This window comes from Pseudopodoces humilis, chromosome 2, assembly GCF_049639895.1.
Source record: "Pseudopodoces humilis isolate 2021_Gansu_Grassland_sample_001 chromosome 2, ASM4963989v1, whole genome shotgun sequence".
In the NCBI taxonomy this organism is placed as follows: domain Eukaryota; kingdom Metazoa; phylum Chordata; class Aves; order Passeriformes; family Paridae; genus Pseudopodoces; species Pseudopodoces humilis.
In genome coordinates, this window is record NC_142201.1 from 155647 (window position 1) to 174770 (window position 19124).

The 19124-nt window shown below is 66.2% G+C and overlaps 3 protein-coding genes across 3 annotated transcripts; 1 reads left to right on the forward strand and 2 right to left on the reverse strand.

Annotated features, from left to right (window-relative positions):
* Positions 1 to 101: 101 nt before the first annotated feature.
* CCKBR (cholecystokinin B receptor) lies at positions 102 to 2890 on the reverse strand. The gene is made up of 5 exons (XM_005526595.2): positions 2718 to 2890; positions 1559 to 1810; positions 1097 to 1352; positions 899 to 1026; positions 102 to 619 (listed from the first exon to the last, which is right to left on the reverse strand). The coding sequence occupies exons 1-5, from the start codon at positions 2866 to 2868 to the stop codon at positions 102 to 104; spliced, it is 1305 nt and encodes a 434-aa protein (XP_005526652.1). The 5' UTR covers positions 2869 to 2890.
* Positions 2891 to 3307: 417 nt separating this feature from the next.
* Positions 3308 to 10992, reverse strand: CNGA4 (cyclic nucleotide gated channel subunit alpha 4). The gene is made up of 8 exons (XM_088068106.1): positions 10652 to 10992; positions 10058 to 10582; positions 9468 to 9881; positions 9178 to 9273; positions 8995 to 9101; positions 4393 to 5385; positions 3813 to 4324; positions 3308 to 3388 (listed from the first exon to the last, which is right to left on the reverse strand). The coding sequence occupies exons 1-8, from the start codon at positions 10990 to 10992 to the stop codon at positions 3308 to 3310; spliced, it is 3069 nt and encodes a 1022-aa protein (XP_087924232.1).
* On the forward strand, positions 10498 to 18975 carry FHIP1B (FHF complex subunit HOOK interacting protein 1B). The gene is made up of 14 exons (XM_014255645.2): positions 10498 to 10569; positions 10927 to 10968; positions 12452 to 12717; positions 12794 to 13042; positions 13430 to 13816; positions 14476 to 14634; positions 14715 to 14801; positions 14907 to 15074; positions 15217 to 15296; positions 15492 to 15664; positions 16245 to 17198; positions 17268 to 17446; positions 17711 to 17873; positions 18373 to 18975. Exons 3-14 carry the CDS (start codon positions 12580 to 12582, stop codon positions 18642 to 18644), a joined length of 3009 nt encoding a protein of 1002 aa, XP_014111120.2. The 5' UTR covers positions 10498 to 10569; positions 10927 to 10968; positions 12452 to 12579; the 3' UTR covers positions 18645 to 18975.
* Positions 18976 to 19124: the final 149 nt, after the last annotated feature.

The window sequence follows — 19124 nt, forward strand, 5'->3', positions numbered from 1 at the left end:
GAGAGAAAAAGCCATGGGGGGCTTGTGGGGGTCCAGCTCATGTGGGCCCCAGGCACTGGTGTTGGGGGGCTCAAGGGGGGCTCCAGCTCAGGGATGCCGGCTCAGGGGGGTCCCAGGCTGCTGACGGTGGTGTAGCTGAACTTGGAGAGCGAGGCACTGGCCATGGGGGGCTCGTCCTCGGGGGGGCGGCGGGGGCAGGTACGGCGGCACCCCCAGCCTGCGCAGGTGGCCCCAAAGGCCTTGCGGAAGCGGCGGTTCATGAAGCAGTAGATGAGGGGGTTGGTGCAGGCCGAGGTGTAGGAGAGCAGGTGGATGAAGGCGATGGGGGTCCCCGAGAGTGCCCGCTGGGCTGCCCGCGGGGCAAAGGCACGCCAGGTGTTGGCGGCGAAGATGGGCAGCCAGCAGAGGAAAAACATGGCCACGATGACCACCAGCATGCGGATCACGCGCCGCTTGGCCGCCAGCTGGGCCCCCGAGCTGTTGATGCGTGCCCGGTCCTGCTGCGCAGCCGCCCCCAGCGCCCGCAGCTCCAACGCTGCACCCGGACGTGACAGCTGCAGGTAGCAGCCGTCACCCTCATCGCAGGTGGGCGCTGGGTCCCCCCCAGTACCACGCTGGGCTGTGGAATGAGGAGGCATGGTCACGGCACTGTAGGGGCACGCTGCAACACCATAGGAGCATCCTCCAGGAGCACATGGAAATGGCCATGGCACCATGGGGACGTGCTGCACCCCAAGGCTACAAGGAGGTCCCCAGGAAAGGGGGGTGTCCCTGAGGAACACACCACTGTGGGGAGCAGGGGTGAGGACTCAGCCCTGCCTCTTTTCCAGGGGCGGGTACTCTGCCCACACAGGAGTCGTACCAAGCATCGCGCCCAGCATCACCCCCATCCCCTCACCTGCCACGTCCCTCTTGACGTCCAGCTCGAAGCGGATTCCACGGTAGAGCTCACGGGAGATGAGCCCGTACGCCACCGTCATCACCACGCCCGGGATGAAGAAGAGGACGAGAAGCAGCAGGACGTACCTGGGACAGGTGGCCCCCGTCACTCGGCATCCCCTCACCGCCGTGTTCCCCCTCCCTCCCCGGGACTCACCAGACCTGCCGGACACGCTCGCTGGGCCAGTGGTGCGTGCACTGGGCGGGGGGCGGGCGGGGGGCCGTGGGCCGCGTGGTGCTATACACGGCGTAGGGCAGCATCAGCAGCGCTGCCAGGGCCCAGGTGCCCGCGATGACACGGCAGGCGTGGGACCGCGTCTGCCAGGCGCGCGACTGCAGCGGGTTGCAGATGGCACTGTAGCGCTCGATGGCAATGGCCACCAGGCTGAAGGTGGACACGGCCACCGAGACCCCTGTGGGTAGCAGGGCACGTCAGTGGCCGTGGCGTGACGCTGCAGGCCCCCACCTCCTCCTGAAGCCTCCCGCTATATGTATTCCACGTACCCACGGGGTAGGGATAAGCCCCCCGCACATCCATGGGGTAGGGACGAGCCCCCTCCCCGTGCCCCCACGTGCCAACTAGGTAGGGATGAGGTGGCCCCACTGTGCCCCACCCTACCCATGAGGTAGGCGACGAGCTTGCAGACGACGTCGCCGAAGATGAAGGCGCCCATGAGGCCGGGCAGCAGGGTGAAGGGCATGCAGCACAGTGCCAGGAGCAGGTCACTCAGTGCCAGGGACAGCAGGAAGCAGTTGGTGACGGTGCGCAGTCGCCGGTTCAGCGCCAGCACGGCCACCACCAGCGCATTGCCCCCAACGCTCAGCACGAAGATCAGCACGTACAGCACCACGCGCACCGCCACGTCCAGCTCTGTGGGCAGCAGGACAGCTGCTTTGGGACCCTGGGCACACCCCAGAGACACTCTGAAAGCACTCCAGAGGCCACCATAGAGACGCTCCCACGGCACTCCAAGGGTAGCCCGGTGGCCCCCCAAAGGTACCCCAAAGGCCCCCCAGCACAGGCCCAGGTGCTGGGATGCCGGGGCTCCAGCGTGATCAGCACGGGCTCAGTGGAGACACACCAGATGAGTGCATCGTTACCCCCCGTGTGGCAACCGCCGGGATTTGGGGCGAACCCCACGTACCTCGGCTCAGTTCCGTGAGGCTGAGGGACCCTCATCCAGGTGAGTGCTCCCATCCTGCCCACCCTTCCCCTCGGTGCTGAGCCACGGCTCCCCTGGCGGCGCGGGGACCGGGGACGTCCAGCCCAGAGAGCAGAGTGACAAGCCGGAGCAGGGGCCCCAGCCGGGGGGTGGGATGGGGTTAGGAGTCTTGGCTCTGGTGGTGGGGCAGATGGGGGCGTCCCAGTCGAGGGTCCAATTGGGGGTCCCAGCCCCGGCAGTGGGACAGGGGTGCGGGGCGGGCGGTGTCTGTGTCCGTGGCGTCCCTGTCGGAGTCTCCTCCGCCCTCCTGCTGCCGCCGGCGCAGCCCGGCGTGTTCCCCCCAGGCAGCGCCGAGATCCGCATCGGGACCACCGGGCACTGCCGGGGCCACCGAGCCCCCGCCCGGGGATCGGGGATGATGGGTGCGATGAGGGGCGGGGGGCGGCACCGGGCAGGGGCCGGAAGAACCGGAGCGCAGGGCGGCGGGCAGCGGGGGCACGGCGGGGCGAAGCGGGGTGCTGGCGTGCCGGGGGGCGCAGGGCCAGGCACCAAGGGGGTCCTTTCGGGTCCTTTCCCGGGTCCATCCCGCTCCTCACCCCCCGCCTCCGCTCTCACCTCTGGGCGCTGGGGGCCCGCGGAGGCCCCTGCGGAGGAGGTCGCAGACCGAGCCGTTGGTCCCGTTGCCGGTGCCGGGTCCGTTCCCGGTGCCGTTCCCGGACCGGCAGAGCATCTCCTGCAGCGACTCGTTGAGGGGCCGGGGGTCCATGGCGGGGACCCCCCCGCCTCCCCCCGCCCCTCCTCCGGCAGGAGGCACCGGCAAGGATCAGGCACCGGGAGGCTCCGGGAGGGACGAGGCTCCGATCTGCTCGGAGCCGCCGGTGGATAAGCGGGGGCGGCGCCCGGCGCGGGGCGGGCCGGGGGCGGGGGGCGGTGGCGGCGGCGGGGGGAGCCCGGGGGGTGCTGGGGGGCGCGGGGGAGGCGGGAACAGGGGGAGCCCGGGGCGGGGGGATCGGGCGAGGCCATGGAGAGTACCGGGAGCGGGGCTCGGGGAGTACCGGGCTGCAGCCGGAGTCCCGGGCGGGTCGGGTAGCTGGGGGGGGGCTCACCGGGAGCGCTCTTGAGCGAGGGCCGCCACCGCGGTGCCTGTCACCGCGTCCCCGCGGCTGCCCCGGGACGGCCCAGGGGGGCTGGGGGTCCCGAGCCGCTCACGGCTCCGAAACTCCACGACCCTGACCCGTCCCCATCCCGGTTCCTTCCCCGTCCCGGTCCCCGTCCAGCAGCAGCAGCTGTCAGTGTCACCCGACAACAGCGGTCGCTGCTGTGTCCCCCTCCAGGTCACCCCTCAGTACGGCGGAACTAGTCCCGCGGCACCCCCACCCCTCGTGGGACCCCGACCCTCCGAGCCCCGGAGAGATCATGCACCCCTCTGGAACTCTGTGACCCGGAGGGACCCTGTGCCCTGGGGAGAGTCTGTGCCCCACTGGGACCATACGTACCACTGGGACCTCGTGCCCCAGTCTGCCTCTGTGGCCTGAGGGGACCCCGCACCATGGGGGTACCATGTGCTTTGGGAGGACCTTGCATGTCGCTGGGACCCTGTGCTCTGCGAGGACCCTGTGCCTCGGAGGGGCCCTGCACGCCAGTGGGACCCCATCCTCCTGCAGAACCTGGTTCCAGGGCAAGACCCTGTGCCCCGGGCGCACCCCGCACCTTGGAGAGACCCTGTTCCCTGAGGGGACCGTATGCCCTGAGGCCACGCTGTGCCTTGGCTGGATGCTGCGCTCCGGGGGGACCCTGTCCCTCAGGAGGACCCTGTGTCCCGGCAGGCGGTGAGGCCGCTCCCGCTGCTCCGTCTGTCCGCGCCGCTCTGTCCCGCAGGTGCGGCCGTCTCTCGAGGCGCTGGACGCGCAGGGCCATGCGCAGGGCGCTGGCCTCCAGCTGTGCCAGCAGCCGGGCTGCCTGAGTCTGGAGCCCCTCCAGGGCCAGCTCCAGCCCCTGCAGCCGCCGCTCCGCCTCCGCCTCGGCCGCCAGTGCCGCCGCCTCGGCCCCGGTGTCGAGCCGGCCCATGCGCAGCAGCAGCTCCCGGCCTTTGGCCTCCATGGCAGCACGGGCACGGGGGAACTCGGCCAGCACCTCCGCCAGGTCCTCCTTGCCCAGGCAGAACAGGTCTGAGTAGCCGATGCTCAGGATGTTGGCCGTGCGCCGGTTCCCCGCCGCGTTGCCTGTGGGGCAGGGGGCCGTGAGCCCAAGGCGGCCGCGGGGCAGCATCGGGGCGCAGCGTGGAGCTCACCCTTGATGTTGATGAGGCTGATCTCCCCGAAGTAGAGCCCCTCGCTCAGCACGGCCAGCTGCGTGACACCGTCCTCGGCCACCACGGCCAGGCGGCCCTCGCGGATGAAGTACATCTCGCGGCCCACATCCCCACGCCGGCACACGAACTCGCCGGGGCCGAAGACCTGCGGTCGCAGGCGCAGCACCAGCTGCCGCAGCACTCCGTGCTCCCAGCTGCGGAACAGCCCGACTCGCCGCAGGGCCGCCAGGTGCACGCTGGCGGCCACCTCGGCCCGCAGCCCCCGCGGCAGGAGCTGCAGCACCTCCCGCTCCGCCGGCAGCTTGCGCTGTGCCCGCAGGTGCTGCTGCCAGCGCACCACGCGCGCCTCCAGCCGCCCGCCCGCGCCCCGCGCCCGCAGGTACCGCCGCACCGGCCCCGCCTCGGGGTAGAAGGCGGTGGTGGCCGTGCTGAGGTTGACGATGACGGTGCTGATGCTACCGGTGACGGTGGCGAAGCCCAGCACGGCCAGGAGGAAGCCGGCGGTGAGGAAGAGGAACTCCTCCTCGCGCTGCGGTGCCGGCGTGTCTCCCACCGTGGCCAGGACCAGCGTGGAGAAGTAGAAGCTGTGCAGGTATCGGCGCAGCGGTCGGGTGGAGCTGGGGCAGACCCAGGGATCAACGCCCAGCCCCAGGTGCGCCGACAGTGCGAAGTAGAGGCAGCCGTGCCAGTGGATGCCCAGCAGCAGGTACAGCATCAGCTTGGCCGTGCGGAACACGTTGGGCCATCCCGTGCGTGTCTCGCACCGGTCGAAGGCCTCGAAGAGTCGTGGCACCCGTAGGCAGCGGTTGGCGCGTGCTGCTGGCACCCCCGGGACCCTCGGGACCCCTGGGAGCAGACAGAGCAGCTCGGTGGGCAGCACAGTCATCACGTCCCAGGGGAAGGTCCAGGAGCTCAGATAGAGCCGCCGCGTCCGGCTGAGGTCCCGCACCAGGAACCCGTCCTCTAGGAAACCTGAGGGGGCAGCCAGGGCAGCCGTGGCACCACAGGGACCCCGGGCTGGGGGGGCCGGGCTTGCTCAGGACCTGCCGGTGATGGGAAAGGGCAGTGGGGACCGGGTGGGTGCCAGCATGGGGCATAGGGAGGACCTGGGGCACAGGAGCCTTGGATGGGCACCCTGGGGAAGATCACCGGAGGTTCCCTGGGCTGCCATGGGGCTGAGGGGGTCAGCAGTGAATGCCCAGACTCAGGACCACCCACCCAAACATTCTCTACGGGAGGGTGGGTGGTGGCTGTACCGGGTGGGAGTGTGTGTGTGTGTGTGTGTGTGTGTGTGTGTGTGTGTGTGTGTGTGTCCGTTCATGTACACACCTGTGTGTGTGTGTGTGTGTGTTCATGTACACACCTGTGTGTGTGTGTGTGTGTGTGTGTGTGTGTGTCCGTTCATGTACACACCTGTGTGTGTGTGTGTGTTCATGTACACACCTGTGTGTGTGTGTGTGTGTTCATGTACACACCTGTGTGTGTGTGTGTGTGTGTGTCCATGTACACACCTGTGTGTGTGTGTGTGTGTGTGTGTGTCCATGTACACACCTGTGTGTGTGTGTGTGTGTGTGTGTCCATGTACACACCTGTGTGTGTGTGTGTGTGTGTGTGTCCGTTCATGTACACACCTGTGTGTGTGTGTGTGTGTGTGTGTGTCCATGTACACACCTGTGTGTGTGTGTGTGTGTGTCCATGTACACACCTGTGTGTGTGTGTGTGTGTGTCCATGTACACACCTCTGTGTGTGTGTGTGTCCATGTACACACCTCTGTGTGTGTGTGTGTGTCCATGTACACACCTGTGTGTGTGTGTGTGTGTTCATGTACACACCTGTGTGTGTGTGTGTGTGTGTGTGTGTCCATGTACACACCTGTGTGTGTGTGTGTGTGTGTGTGTGTCCATGTACACACCTGTGTGTGTGTGTGTGTGTGTCCATGTACACACCTCTGTGTGTGTGTGTGTGTGTCCATGTACACACCTGTGTGTGTGTGTGTGTGTCCATGTACACACCTCTGTGTGTGTGTGTGTGTGTCCATGTACACACCTCTGTGTGTGTGTGTGTGTGTCCATGTACACACCTGTGTGTGTGTGTGTGTGTCCATGTACACACCTCTGTGTGTGTGTGTGTGTGTTCATGTACACACCTGTGTGTGTGTGTGTGTGTGTGTGTGTGTCCATGTACACACCTGTGTGTGTGTGTGTGTGTGTGTGTGTGTCCATGTACACACCTCTGTGTGTGTGTGTGTGTGTCCATGTACACACCTGTGTGTGTGTGTGTGTGTGTGTGTGTCCATGTACACACCTGTGTGTGTGTGTGTGTGTGTCCATGTACACACCTGTGTGTGTGTGTGTGTGTGTGTGTGTGTGTGTCCATGTACACACCTGTGTGTGTGTGTGTGTGTGTGTCCATGTACACACCTCTGTGTGTGTGTGTGTGTGTTCATGTACACACCTGTGTGTGTGTGTGTGTGTGTGTGTGTGTCCATGTACACACCTGTGTGTGTGTGTGTGTGTGTGTGTGTGTCCATGTACACACCTGTGTGTGTGTGTGTGTGTGTGTCCATGTACACCTCTGTGTGTGTGTGTGTGTGTTCATGTACACACCTGTGTGTGTGTGTGTGTGTGTGTCCGTTCATGTACACACCTGTGTGTGTGTGTGTGTGTGTGTGTGTGTGTGTGTGTCCATGTACACACCTGTGTGTGTGTGTGTGTGTGTGTGTGTGTGTGTCCATGTACACACCTGTGTGTGTGTGTGTGTGTGTGTGTGTCCATGTACACACCTGTGTGTGTGTGTGTGTGTGTCCATGTACACACCTGTGTGTGTGTGTGTGTGTGTGTGTGTGTCCATGTACACACCTGTGTGTGTGTGTGTGTGTGTGTGTGTCCATGTACACACCTGTGTGTGTGTGTGTGTGTGTGTGTCCATGTACACACCTGTGTGTGTGTGTGTGTGTGTGTGTGTGTGTGTGTGCCCATGTACACACCTGTGTGTGTGTGTGTGTGTGTTCATGTACACACCTGTGTGTGTGTGTGTGTGTGTTCATGTACACACCTGTGTGTGTGTGTGTGTGTGTGTCCATGTACACACCTGTGTGTGTGTGTGTGTGTGTGTCCATGTACACACCTGTGTGTGTGTGTGTGTGTGTGTGTGTCCATGTACACACCTGTGTGTGTGTGTGTGTCCATGTACACACCTGTGTGTGTGTGTGTGTGTGTGTGTGTCCATGTACACACCTGTGTGTGTGTGTGTGTCCATGTACACACCTGTGTGTGTGTGTGTGTGTGTGTGTGTCCATGTACACACCTGTGTGTGCGTGTGTGTGTGTGTGTGTCCATGTACACACCTGTGTGTGTGTGTGTGTGTGTCCATGTACACACCTGTGTGTGTGTGTGTGTGTGTGTCCATGTACACACCTGTGTGTGTGTGAGTGTGTGTGTGTGTGTGTCCATGTACACACCTGTGTGTGTGTGTGTGTGTGTGTGTGTCCATGTACACACCTGTGTGTGTGTGTGTGTGTGTCCATGTACACACCTGTGTGTGCGTGTGTGTGTGTGTGTGTCCATGTACACACCTGTGTGTGTGTGTGTGTGTGTGTGTGTCCATGTACACACCTGTGTGTGTGTGTGTGTGTGTGTGTGTTCATGTACACACCTGTGTGTGTGTGTGTGTGTGTCCATGTACACACCTGTGTGTGTGTGTGTGTGTGTGTGTGTGTGTCCATGTACACACCTGTGTGTGTGTGTGTGTGTGTGTGTGTGTTCATGTACACACCTGTGTGTGTGTGTGTGTGTGTGTGTGTGTGTCCATGTACACACCTGTGTGTGTGTGTGTGTGTGTGTGTGTCCATGTACACACCTGTGTGTGTGTGTGTGTGTGTCCATGTACACACCTGTGTGTGCGTGTGTGTGTGTGTGTGTCCATGTACACACCTGTGTGTGTGTGTGTGTGTGTGTGTGTCCATGTACACACCTGTGTGTGTGTGTGTGTGTGTGTGTGTTCATGTACACACCTGTGTGTGTGTGTGTGTGTCCATGTACACACCTGTGTGTGTGTGTGTGTGTGTGTGTGTGTGTCCATGTACACACCTGTGTGTGTGTGTGTGTGTGTGTGTGTCCATGTACACACCTCTGTGTGTGTGTGTGTGTGTCCATGTACACACCTGTGTGTGTGTGTGTGTGTGTGTGTGTCCATGTACACACCTGTGTGTGTGTGTGTGTGTCCATGTACACACCTGTGTGTGTGTGTGTGTGTGTGTGTCCATGTACACACCTCTGTGTGTGTGTGTGTGTGTCCATGTACACACCTGTGGGTGTGTGTGTGTGTGTGTGTCCATGTACACACCTCTGTGTGTGTGTGTGTGTGTCCATGTACACACCTGTGTGTGTGTGTGTGTGTGTGTGTGTCCATGTACACACCTGTGTGTGTGTGTGTGTGTGTGTGTCCATGTACACACCTGTGTGTGTGTGTGTGTGTGTGTGTGTCCATGTACACACCTCTGTGTGTGTGTGTGTGTGTCCATGTACACACCTGTGGGTGTGTGTGTGTGTCCATTTACACACCTGTGGGTGTGTACACACCTGTGTGGCAGTGCACGGCGATGTCCAGCAGGTACAGTGCATCGCTGAGCCCGTCCAGGGCCCGCCACAGCCCGGTGTGTGCCTCCTGCAGTTCGGGGAAGCAGCACCTGGGGTACAAGTGGCATCATCCCTGGGATGGGGCCAGGGCACCCCGCAGCCCCACCCAACCCAACTGCTCGGCACCTGAGGATGAGGACGACCCAGTTGTAAAGGATGGGCAGCACCATGAGGCTGATCCATCTGTAGTGCCAGTCCCCGGCGGGGTCCAGGGTCCAGTTCCTGGGGGTGGCAGTGCGGCTGGGGGGCGCAGACGAACCTGGGCTCGCTCCATCCCCATTTGGGACCCCTCTGCCCCCCGTTCAGCCCCGGCTGTCAGTGGCTCTAAGGCTCAGGCAGCTCCCCCTGCACCTGTGGGGCCGAGGGTGTTCCCTGCGGTGCCCCTAGCCCCGGCCCCACCGAGGGTTGCTGCTCACCCCGTGGCACGTCCGGCGGCTCCAGAGGTGCTGCGGGGCTGGAGCCGGGCCCCGCGGCAGGACGGGAGGGAGCCGAGGGTCCGCATCCTCCGCAGCGCGGATCCCGCTCGTTCCGGTAGCCGGCGGTCCTGTGCACCCGAGCTGCTGGCAGGAGCCGCCGCCTGCCCCGGTGCCAGGCGTGGCTCCTCAAGGGGACCCAGCCAGGCGGCTCCCGCGGCACCGGGCTCGTCCTTAGCAACGTGCGGTCCGCAGGGACACCTGCGCCGAGGCAGCCACGGTGCCAGGTCCACCGGGCACTCTGGGGCCCGGGTTAGTCTCCAGTAACAACAGGCGGTGCCAGGCAGTGCCCTGTGCGCGGGTGGTGCCGGTTCCCGGTACCCGGAGCGCCTGCCAGGGCCGGGCACAGGGTACCCGCTGCAAGGTCATCCGGCACAAGAGTGCCCGGGGTCAGGCAGGGCCCGTTCCGGGGGTGCCCGGGAGAAGGGTTCTGGGGGGTCCCGGTACCGGGGCGCCCGATTCCGAGGTGCTCAGTTCCTGGAAGTGCAGTGTGCAGGGGTTATCTGGTGCAGGGGGTCCTAGTACAGGGTTACCCGGTACTGGGCTGCCCAGTTCTGGGGCTCGCAGCACAGGGGTGCCTGGGCCAGTGGGGTGCCCGGTTCCGGGTGCTGCTCGTACTGGGGTTCTCGGTGCCGGGATTCCCAGCACCTGAGTACAGGTTACCGGTGACCGGCTCGGAGAGGTTTCCGGTTTCTCGGGATGCCCCGCTCCGGAGGGTGCTCGTAGGGGGTACCCGGTGCCGGGGTGTCCCGGTACCGCCCGTCCCTGTTCCCGATTCCCGGTTCCCACGCGCTCCGGCCCCTCCCGGCCCCGCCCCACTCGCGGCGTAGCCAATGAGCGCTCGAGCTCTCCCGTGCAGGCCCCGCCCACCGAGGCGTGCGAGCGTGTCCCGGGCAGCGGTGGGCGTGGTCAGCCCCGCGGTGGGCGTGGTCAGCCCCGCGACGGGCGTGGTCAGCCCGGCGGTGGGCGTGTCCAGCGCGCGCGGTGCGTCGGGCGCGGCGGGAAGATGGCGTCGGGAGCGCGGGGCCCGCGGCGGGGGCGGGCGGTGAGCGGCGGCGCTGGGGCGGACCGGGAGGGGCCGGGGGGCGCCGGAACACCGGGAACGGGGACACCGGGAGCGGGGTCACCGGGAGCGAGGTGTGCGGGCAGCGGAGCGGGCCTCGAGGCAGGTCCAACCGCCCTTCTGCTCCGTGCCGGGGTGCCCGGGCCGCCGCCCGCCCTTGGCCGCGCGGGGCCAGAGGGACCGGACCGGCTCGAGCGGTATCGAGGGTGAGGGGCCCGCGGCGGGGACGGGTCCGAGCGGGTCGCGGTGCCGTGGGGCGGGGGGCCCAGTCCCGCTGGGGTCCGCGGGGTCCCGGGGGGTTCCCGGCCCCGCGTCCGACGCCTCCTCTGCCCTCCCCAGGTGCGGCGCTGACGGGACGGGACCGCCGCGACCTTGACCCAGGTAGGCGGCCCGGGCCCGGGGCATCGAAGGGTCCCCATGCGTGACCTCGGAGCATGAGGGCGTCCCGGTGTCTCCATGGCTCCGGGATAGTGGATGCCCGAGCTTGCGGCACCTTCCGCGGGACCGCGGCCCCGGCGCTGGGGCAGCTCCGGGCTGTGACAGCCGCTCGCCTCACCCGGAGCACCGGCACCTACCGCCCACGGCCCTGCCGACCCCCCGGTGACCCCCGCACCGAGCTCCGTTTCCTTGGGGTGCTCATCGTCATCCACAACCTCCCGGCACTGGGTGCCATCCTCTGCCCATGGTGGCCGTGCCCCCGTCTCCCCGTCCCTGCCCGGGTGGCACCTGGCTGTCATCCTGTGCCCCCGCTGTCCCTGCCTGCAGTGTCCCTTTCCCTGCTCTGGTGGCCCCTGATCACCCCGCAGTGCTCTGGCTGCCCGCTGCCCGGGCGGAGGCTGCTCCCCACCGCGGCCCGTCCGGGTGCCACTGCTGTGGTGCCACGGCCCGTGCTGTGCCCCGTGGCGTGGTCCTTTGGCATGTGGCAGGCACAGCCAGGTTGGGGTGAGGGGGCACTGGTACCAGCACAGAGATGGTGACAGCTGGTGTCCCTGTTCCACCAGTGTGGTTCTGGCGGTGCGTCTGGCAGGGTCCCTGTGCTGGGGATGCCCCGGTGTGCCACACCGTGCCTTTGCCTCAGTGTTCGTGCTGAGGCCGCGGTGCCAGGTACCAGGGCTGGCACTGTCCTGGCATTCAGTGGCTCTAACTTTAGCAGCCACACGAGCGCCGGCTGTGGGTGGGATGGGCTGTGCTGGGTATAAATAGACAGGCCCTGCCCATGCTGTGTCCCACTGCCCCAGCTTCAGCCACTTTCCATTCCTGCCCTGTGGTTTCGGGTGTCTTTAATGACACTTTCACTTCCCCAAGCCCCAGACAAGGACTGTGGCACTGGCTTTCAAAGCCATTTCCCTTCCCACATGCTGTTGGGGGACTGGGGGGCCCCTGTGCTGTCTCTTTGTCCCCAGGCACGCCAGTGCTGCTGGCTCTGGGGGCTCTTAGTGCTCAGTCCCGTGCTGGTGTCTGCAGTGGCAGTGGTGGTGCGAGGGCATGGGGCCCTGTAAATATCCTGGCAGCGCTATCACACTGCACTGGCCATGGGTGCTGCTGAGTATGGGGGTGGGCAGCTGTCCCAGCTGTCCCGGTGTGCCTGCGGCTGCCGGGTACTCCCCACACCCATGCTGGGCCGGTTCCCGGTTTAAAGTCCAGTACTGGGTGTGAGCAGGGCTGGGATCAAGAGTCCTCCAGCCGCCACTGCTCCAGCATGCTTGCCCAGCCCAATTCCCACTGCTCTGTCTCTCCTGCCTGCCTTTCCTCTTGATTGCCTTCCTTTCCTCCTGGCTTCCTTCCTACTTTCCCTTCTGCCTCCCTCCCTGCTGCTGGATGTGAGGTTGGGCTGGGGGGTCTCTAACAGCCCCTTTTCCTGCAGCCTGGCCGCTGGCAGCAGCATGGAGAAAGGACCCTGGCATCCCGCCCGCTGCCCCGTGCCCCCGCGGTGGTGCCAGGCCGCATCCAGAGCGGTTGGGGTGCCCCGGTGCTGTCCGTGACCCCGTGCCGATGGAGAGGATGAGCTGGCTGAGCAAGCTGACCCCACGGGCGGGTGGGCAGCGAGCCCCCCGCAGCGCCAGCCTGCAGCCCCCCGTCACCGCTGACCCCGAGACCTGCCTCATGGTCTTCAAGAACCACTGGGCACAGGTGAGCGGGTGGGGGGGCAGTGAGGATCCCCCGACCCTCCAGCCCCCAGCCCCCACTGCAAAGCCCCCTCCCACAGGTGCTGCGGATCCTGGAGCGGCGTGGGAGCAAGCCAGCCCCCGATGACCTCAGCGCTGTCCGCAACAACACCTACCAGATGCTGAACCTGCTGGCTGAGGACCGGCCCTGGGGGGACGGGGACAAGGACAGGTCACAGGGGGACGGGGACGTGGCCTGTGGGCCCATCCTGGAGTTTGTGGCTGCTGAGAACCTGCTGGAGCGGCTCCTTTGCTGGCATCTGCAGGGCGACTTCACCGAGGAGAGGAAGGTCTGAGTGAGGGAAGCAGAGGGGTCTGCAGTGGTGGAGGGTTTGTGGGGAGGCTGGGACAGGCTGGATCCAAGGGGTGAAGGTGGTGGGTTGAGAGTCAGCCAGGCCAAGGGTAGGGCGCTGTCCCAGGGCATGTTCAGGTTGGAATGGGGTTGAGACTACTCGAGCCATCCTGAAAACTCTGTGATGCTGGAGGAAATTTCTCATGGAAAGAGCTGTCCGGCCCGTGTCACAGATGGCCCAGGGCAGTGCTGGAATCCCCAGCCCTGGGGGGATTTCACAACCTGCAGACACGGTTCAGTGGGTGGTTCAGTGGGCTGGGTTGTGCTGGAGGACCAGCTGCACTGGGTGGTCTCTGTACCTTTCCCACCCTGTCCTTGTTGCCAGGTGGAGCAGCTGAAGCTGTACGAGATGCTGATCAGCCAGGCCCGGCAGCCCCTGCTGCGGCACAAGCCGGTGCTGACGCCGCTGCTGCGCCTGCTCAGCGTCTGCGCCGAGCCCGCCTCGGCCCCGCTCGAGAACAGCCTGGTACTGCTGCTCAACCAGCTCTGCGTCTCCGTGGCCCGCGAGCCGGCCATCCTGGAGCTCTTCTTCCACAGCCACACGGACCAGGGCCCCGCCAACCTCATCATCTTCTCGCTCCTCATCCCCTTCATCCACCACGAGGGCGCGCGGGGCCAGCAGGCGCGTGACGCGCTGCTGCTCATCATGGCCATGTCGGCCAGCAACCGCGCCGTGGCCCAGTCCATCACCGACAACTCCTACTTCTGCCCGGTACGGCTCCCCGTGTGGCATCCCCCTCCTCGGGGTGATGCCCCTCTCCCTGGCATGGTGTCCCCCCACCCAGGGTGATGTCCCCTCCCTGGGACAGTGCTGGGACCCTGCACTGCTGGCACGGAGTTGGGTTGGGCTGCTGGGCAAGAGCCGTGGAGAGGCCTAGAGGAAGGAGTCGTGTCCTGGCTTGGGGCTGGTGGGGGGTAGGGCTGGAGATTATGGGGGGCTTGGGAATGATGGAAGCTGGGTGACGGAGAGCTGGCAAATGATGGAGAGCTTTGGGCTACAGGGCTTGGAGATGATGGGGATCTGGTGGTGATGGAAGGTCCTCAAGTGATGGGGGACTTGGAGGCGACAGAGTAGCCTGGAGATGATGGAGAGCTTGGGGATGAGGGGCCTGGAGACATTGGAGATGATGGGGCGACTTGGTGATGATGGGAGGCTTGGAGGTGGTGGAGGGCCCAGCACTGGGCTGGTGATGAGGGGGCCACTCCCTGGGGTCAGTGGTGGATGCAGGACCCGGCCCAGCTGCCCTGCCTGGTGCGCTGGAGTGGGGCAGGTTTGTGGGAGGCAGGTTCCTGGGGTCCGGGGAAGGCCAGTTGGGTCCAGCAGCCGGAGGTCCGAGGGGCTGCGGGGCAGCCGAGTACATGTGTTCCCAGGTGCTGGCCACGGGCCTGAGCGCCCTGTACTCCTCCCTGCCCCGCAAGATCGAGGTGCGAGGAGATGACTGGCACTTCCTGCGGCGGGAGGACTGGATCGGCGTCTCCTCCCTCGTCCTCTTCATGAACTCGCTTGAGTTCTGCAATGCTGTCATCCAGGTGGGGCTGAGGGGCTGCGAGGAGCTGTGAGGGGCTCCCAGCCCCATAGGGGGCTGCCTGACCCCCCTGCGGCCCCTCAGGTTGCCCACCCGCTGGTGCAGAAGCAGCTGGTGGATTACGTCCACAACGGGTTCCTCGTGCCCGTCATGGGGCCGGCGCTGCACAAGGTGAGGGACCCCTGGCAGTGGGTCTCCTGCCCAGAGCACTGCGGGTGGGCAGGGCCCCACGGCACCCGTCCCTGTGGCGCTCAGCTCCACGTGCCCCTCCTGCAGACCTCAGTGGAGGAGATGATTGCGAGCACAGCCTACCTGGACCTGTTCCTGCGCAGTGTCAGTGAGACAGCGCTGCTGAAAACCTTCCTGCGCTTCGTGCTGCTGCACCGGCACGACAACACCACCATCCTGGACACACTGGTGGGCCGCATCAACAGCAACTCCCGGGTGAGCCCCGTGGCCCCCCAACATCCCCATCCTCATCCCATCCCCAATATTCCCCAATAGTCCCATTCCCATCCCCTTTCCCTGCCGTGGGGGAGTGGCACTGCCCCCTGCGTGCTCCTCTGATTCCCCACACTGTCCCCAGCTGTGCATGGTGTCCCTGAGCCTCTTCCGGACCCTGCTCAGCCTCAACTGCGAGGATGTGATGCTGCAGCTTGTGCTCAGGTAACAGGGGTGGGGTGGGGTGCTGAGGGGGTCACCTGCTGCTGGCCCACTCTGGGGGCTCCTCTGGGATGGGCCTGGGGAGTTGCTAGCAGGTGGGCATGTGGATGTGAGGCAGCCACATCATTTACCCCACTGTGAAGGGGCTGGTGTCCTGTGGAGGGTCCCTGTGTCTGCCCTGTGCCACCCTGCCCCCAGGTACCTGCTGCCCTGCAGCCACGTGATGCTGAGCCAGAAGCGGGCGGTGCGGGACCTGGACATCTACGGGAAGACAGCGGCGAAGTTCCTGTCGCTCATCCCACGCTGCTGCCGGCCTGAGAGCCCCCCACCGCCCCGTGACCGGGACGAGGAGCCCCCTTCCCGGGCCAGGGGTATGCCACTGCGGTCCCCCAGAGCCCCTCCACACCGTGGCTTGGTGCTGAGCCCCACCCCACCATGGCCCCTTGGACCCTGTCCCGACACTGAGCCCTCTCCCTGCATCCCTGCAGCCCCTCAGACTCCCTTCCTACCCTGGCTGGCTGTCCCATGCTATCCCTGTGGCCCCTTAGGCCCTGTCCCCCTCCTAGCTTGATGCGGAGCCCTCTCCTGGGGTCTCCGTGGCCACTTGTAACCCACTTCTGCTCCAACTTGTTGATGAGTCCCAGCTGTGCCATCCCTATGGCTTCCCCCCCCATACCCTGGCCTCGTCCTGTCCCATTGCTGACATCACCCCATCCCAACTCGGCACTGAGCCCCTCATTCCTGTGGCAGCTTGAGCCCCATCTCCACCCCATCCTGGCACAGGCCCCCACGCCACGCTATCTCCACGTACTTGAGCCCTGTCCTGCGCTGGGCTCCCCCTGCATCCACCGGGACCATTCCTCCCCCGGCTCAGAGCCCTGTCCCACCATCCCCGCAGCACCTGGAGTCCCCCCCAGCACCCCCGTGCGCTGACCCCTGTCGCCCCTGCAGGCCACGGCAGCCCCGGTGCAGACGCGCCCCCGGCCCCGAAGCCCTCCACGCCGTCCCGCCTCTCGTTCTTCATGCGCCAGGCCAGCGCGGCCCCCGCCGAGGCTGCGGCCCCCCGCTCCCCCGGGCCCCCCGCGGGCAGCCCCCCCCAGCCCGGCCCCCGCGACGAGGTGGCGGAACTGGACAGGAATTACCTGGAATACCTGCGGGACGCGCGGCGCAGCATCGACCGCTGCACCTGGGCCTGCCGCGTCTGGTCGGCCCCCTATGATGGCGAGGACCCCCGTGCCCCCGGCCCCGCAGCCGACCCCGACAGCCCCCCGGGGCGGCCCCCCGGGCCCCCCACGCCACGGACTAAGAAGCGGGGGCTGCCTGAGGAGGGGGCGCGGGAGGCGCCGGCGGGGGCCCTCGGGAATGAGGAGCCCAGTGCTGGGGGGCCCGGCCCTGCCCCCCGGGACGGGGGGACTCTGGTGAACGGGGCACACGGGGCGGCTCAGCCGGGGCGGCCGGAGGGGGATGTGGTGGTGAAGAAGGTCCGTCGGAGCCCCCAGGGCGAGGGGGAGGGCGGCGGGGGGGCACCGAACGGGGCCCCTCGGGCACAGCCCCCTGGCTGGGAGCCTCTGCCCTCGGTGGACTCGCTCTTGGAGGAGCTGCTGGCCCGCGTGCCCACCGAGGCCCCCGGTGCCGGCGTCTCCATCGAGACCTTCACGGAGGAGCTGCGTGAGATTGAGGCTGAGATGCAGAACGGGGGCGTGGGGGCGGCCCCAGCCACCCCCGTGGAGCCCCCTGAGACAACCTTATCCCATGAAGAGGAGGAGGCCTTTGCCAGCTTCAGCGCGCTGCCCGAGGGGGACGCGGGCGCCGGGCGGGCGCCGCCACGGCCCCCAGACCCCCTGGCGCAGGTGGTGGCCAGCCCGCCGCGGGCGGTGGGGCCACCCCCCAGCCAGCCCTTCACAGGTGGGCATGGGGGGACAGGGAGGGTCCCAGCTCCCCGCAGGGCTCTGCCTGACCCGCCTGTGTCCCCAGGCCCCTTCGTGTCGGTGCTGTTCGGGAAGCTGGAGAACATGCCCCACAACTCACTGTATGTCAACTTCCTGCTGACGGGGCTGGTGGCCCAGCTGGCCTGCTACCCCCAGCCTCTGCTCCGCTCCTTCCTGCTCAACACCAACATGGTCTTCCAGCCCAGCGTCAAGTCCCTTCTCCAGGTATGGCCCCTGGGGAACCCATTCCCTCATGGAGTCGTGGGAAGCCATTGGAAAAAACCCCCAAGACCACTGAGTTGCCCTGTGCTGCCCAGCCCACCCCTGCCCCATGTCCCCAAGTGCCATGGGCACATGGCTGTAACTCCCTCTGGATTCCCTGGTACTGTGGAGACCCCCCCCATTCCTCTTGGGATACTCTGCTCAAGGGAATACCCCATGTGATGGGGACCCCAGTTCCTGAGGGGACCCCGTCCTGTGGTCCTGCAGGTGCTGGGCTCGGTGAAGAACAAGATCGAGAGCTTTGCTGCCAGTCAAGAGGATTTCCCAGCACTGCTCTTCAAGGCCAAGAAGTACCTGATTGCCCGGGGGCGGCTGGACTGGGCTGAGGGGCCTGGGGCCGTCCCTGCCCTGCGGCGCACTGACACCCTGGGTGAGGACCAGGCCTTGCATGGGGGGCTGGGGCTTGTGCAGGCGGCTGGGAGCGGCACACGGGGCTGGGGGCTGCGTGCTGGGCTCCCTGTGCCCTGCCCAGGGTCTGGGGTCCGCACAGTCTGTTGTGTGGGGGGTGGAGGCTGCGTGGGGGGCAGGGGGCCGTGCAGCAGGCTGCGTGCTGTGTTGTACAAGGGGCTGGCTGCGCACGGTGGGCTGGGGGCTGCTTTGGGAGTCTGGGTGGGGTTTGGGGTCCGTGCAGGGACTGGGGAGGGGGCCTGGGGGCGGTGCGTTGTGTGGTAAGGAGGGTTGGAAGGAGCTAGAGAGTGTAGGGGGGAGCTGAGGGCTGCGCAGAGGTCTGGATGCCTTCCCCTGTGTGCCCACAGCCACAAGCTGTCCCTTGGGCTGGGGGCGTGCTGGGGACTGCACCGGGGACTGGCTGCCCCGCTGCATTCCCCCCGCCCGGCGTCCCTGACCCGTTCCCCTCCGCGTGCCCCCAGCCCGCAGCCGGAAGCCGTCCCTGGGGGAGCTGCTGCTGCGCCACGCCAACAGCCCGACACGCGCGCGGCACGCGGCCCAGCTGGCGCTGCAGGGGCTGCGGGACGGGGGGCTGCACCCCCTGGCCCCCCCGGCACGGCACGGCGAGGCCCTGCGCGTGCGCAACGCCGTGTACTGCGCCGTCATCTTCAGCGAGTTCCTCAAGGAGCTGGCAGCCATCGCCCAGGCCCACGCCGTCACCTCCCCCTTCCTCACCGAGCCCCCTGAGGACTGACCCCCGGGCCCCCTTTTTAACCCCGGACTCGGACCTTTTTAATTTATTGGGGCAGAGCTGGGCTGAGGCCGGGCTGCACTTTGGACACGAGTGGCCGCCCCTGCCTCGCGCCCCGGGGGAGCAGGGCAGGACCCTGGGGCCCCCGGGGCTCGCGGGGCGGGGGTCGCGGGGCGGGCTGGCTCTGCCCCCCTCGGCCCCCTGGGGGTTCCTGGTGCCCACCCAGCCGCTCTCTATGCAACCCCCGGGGTGCGGGGCTGGGGGGGCTGTGCATGGGGAGGGGATGTGTGTCTGTGCTGTGTAAAACCCTTGGGAATAAAGGGTCTGATTGAGGGCATCGCCTCCCCCCGTCTGTGCAGCTCTCAGGGTATGGGGGGCTGGCCAGGGTACCAGGGCACCCCTGCACGGGCGGGTGACCGCGTCAAGCTGCTGGCCTGAGACACAGCCTGTCTGCTCCCCCTCAGCTCGGGGGGCTGTGGGCAG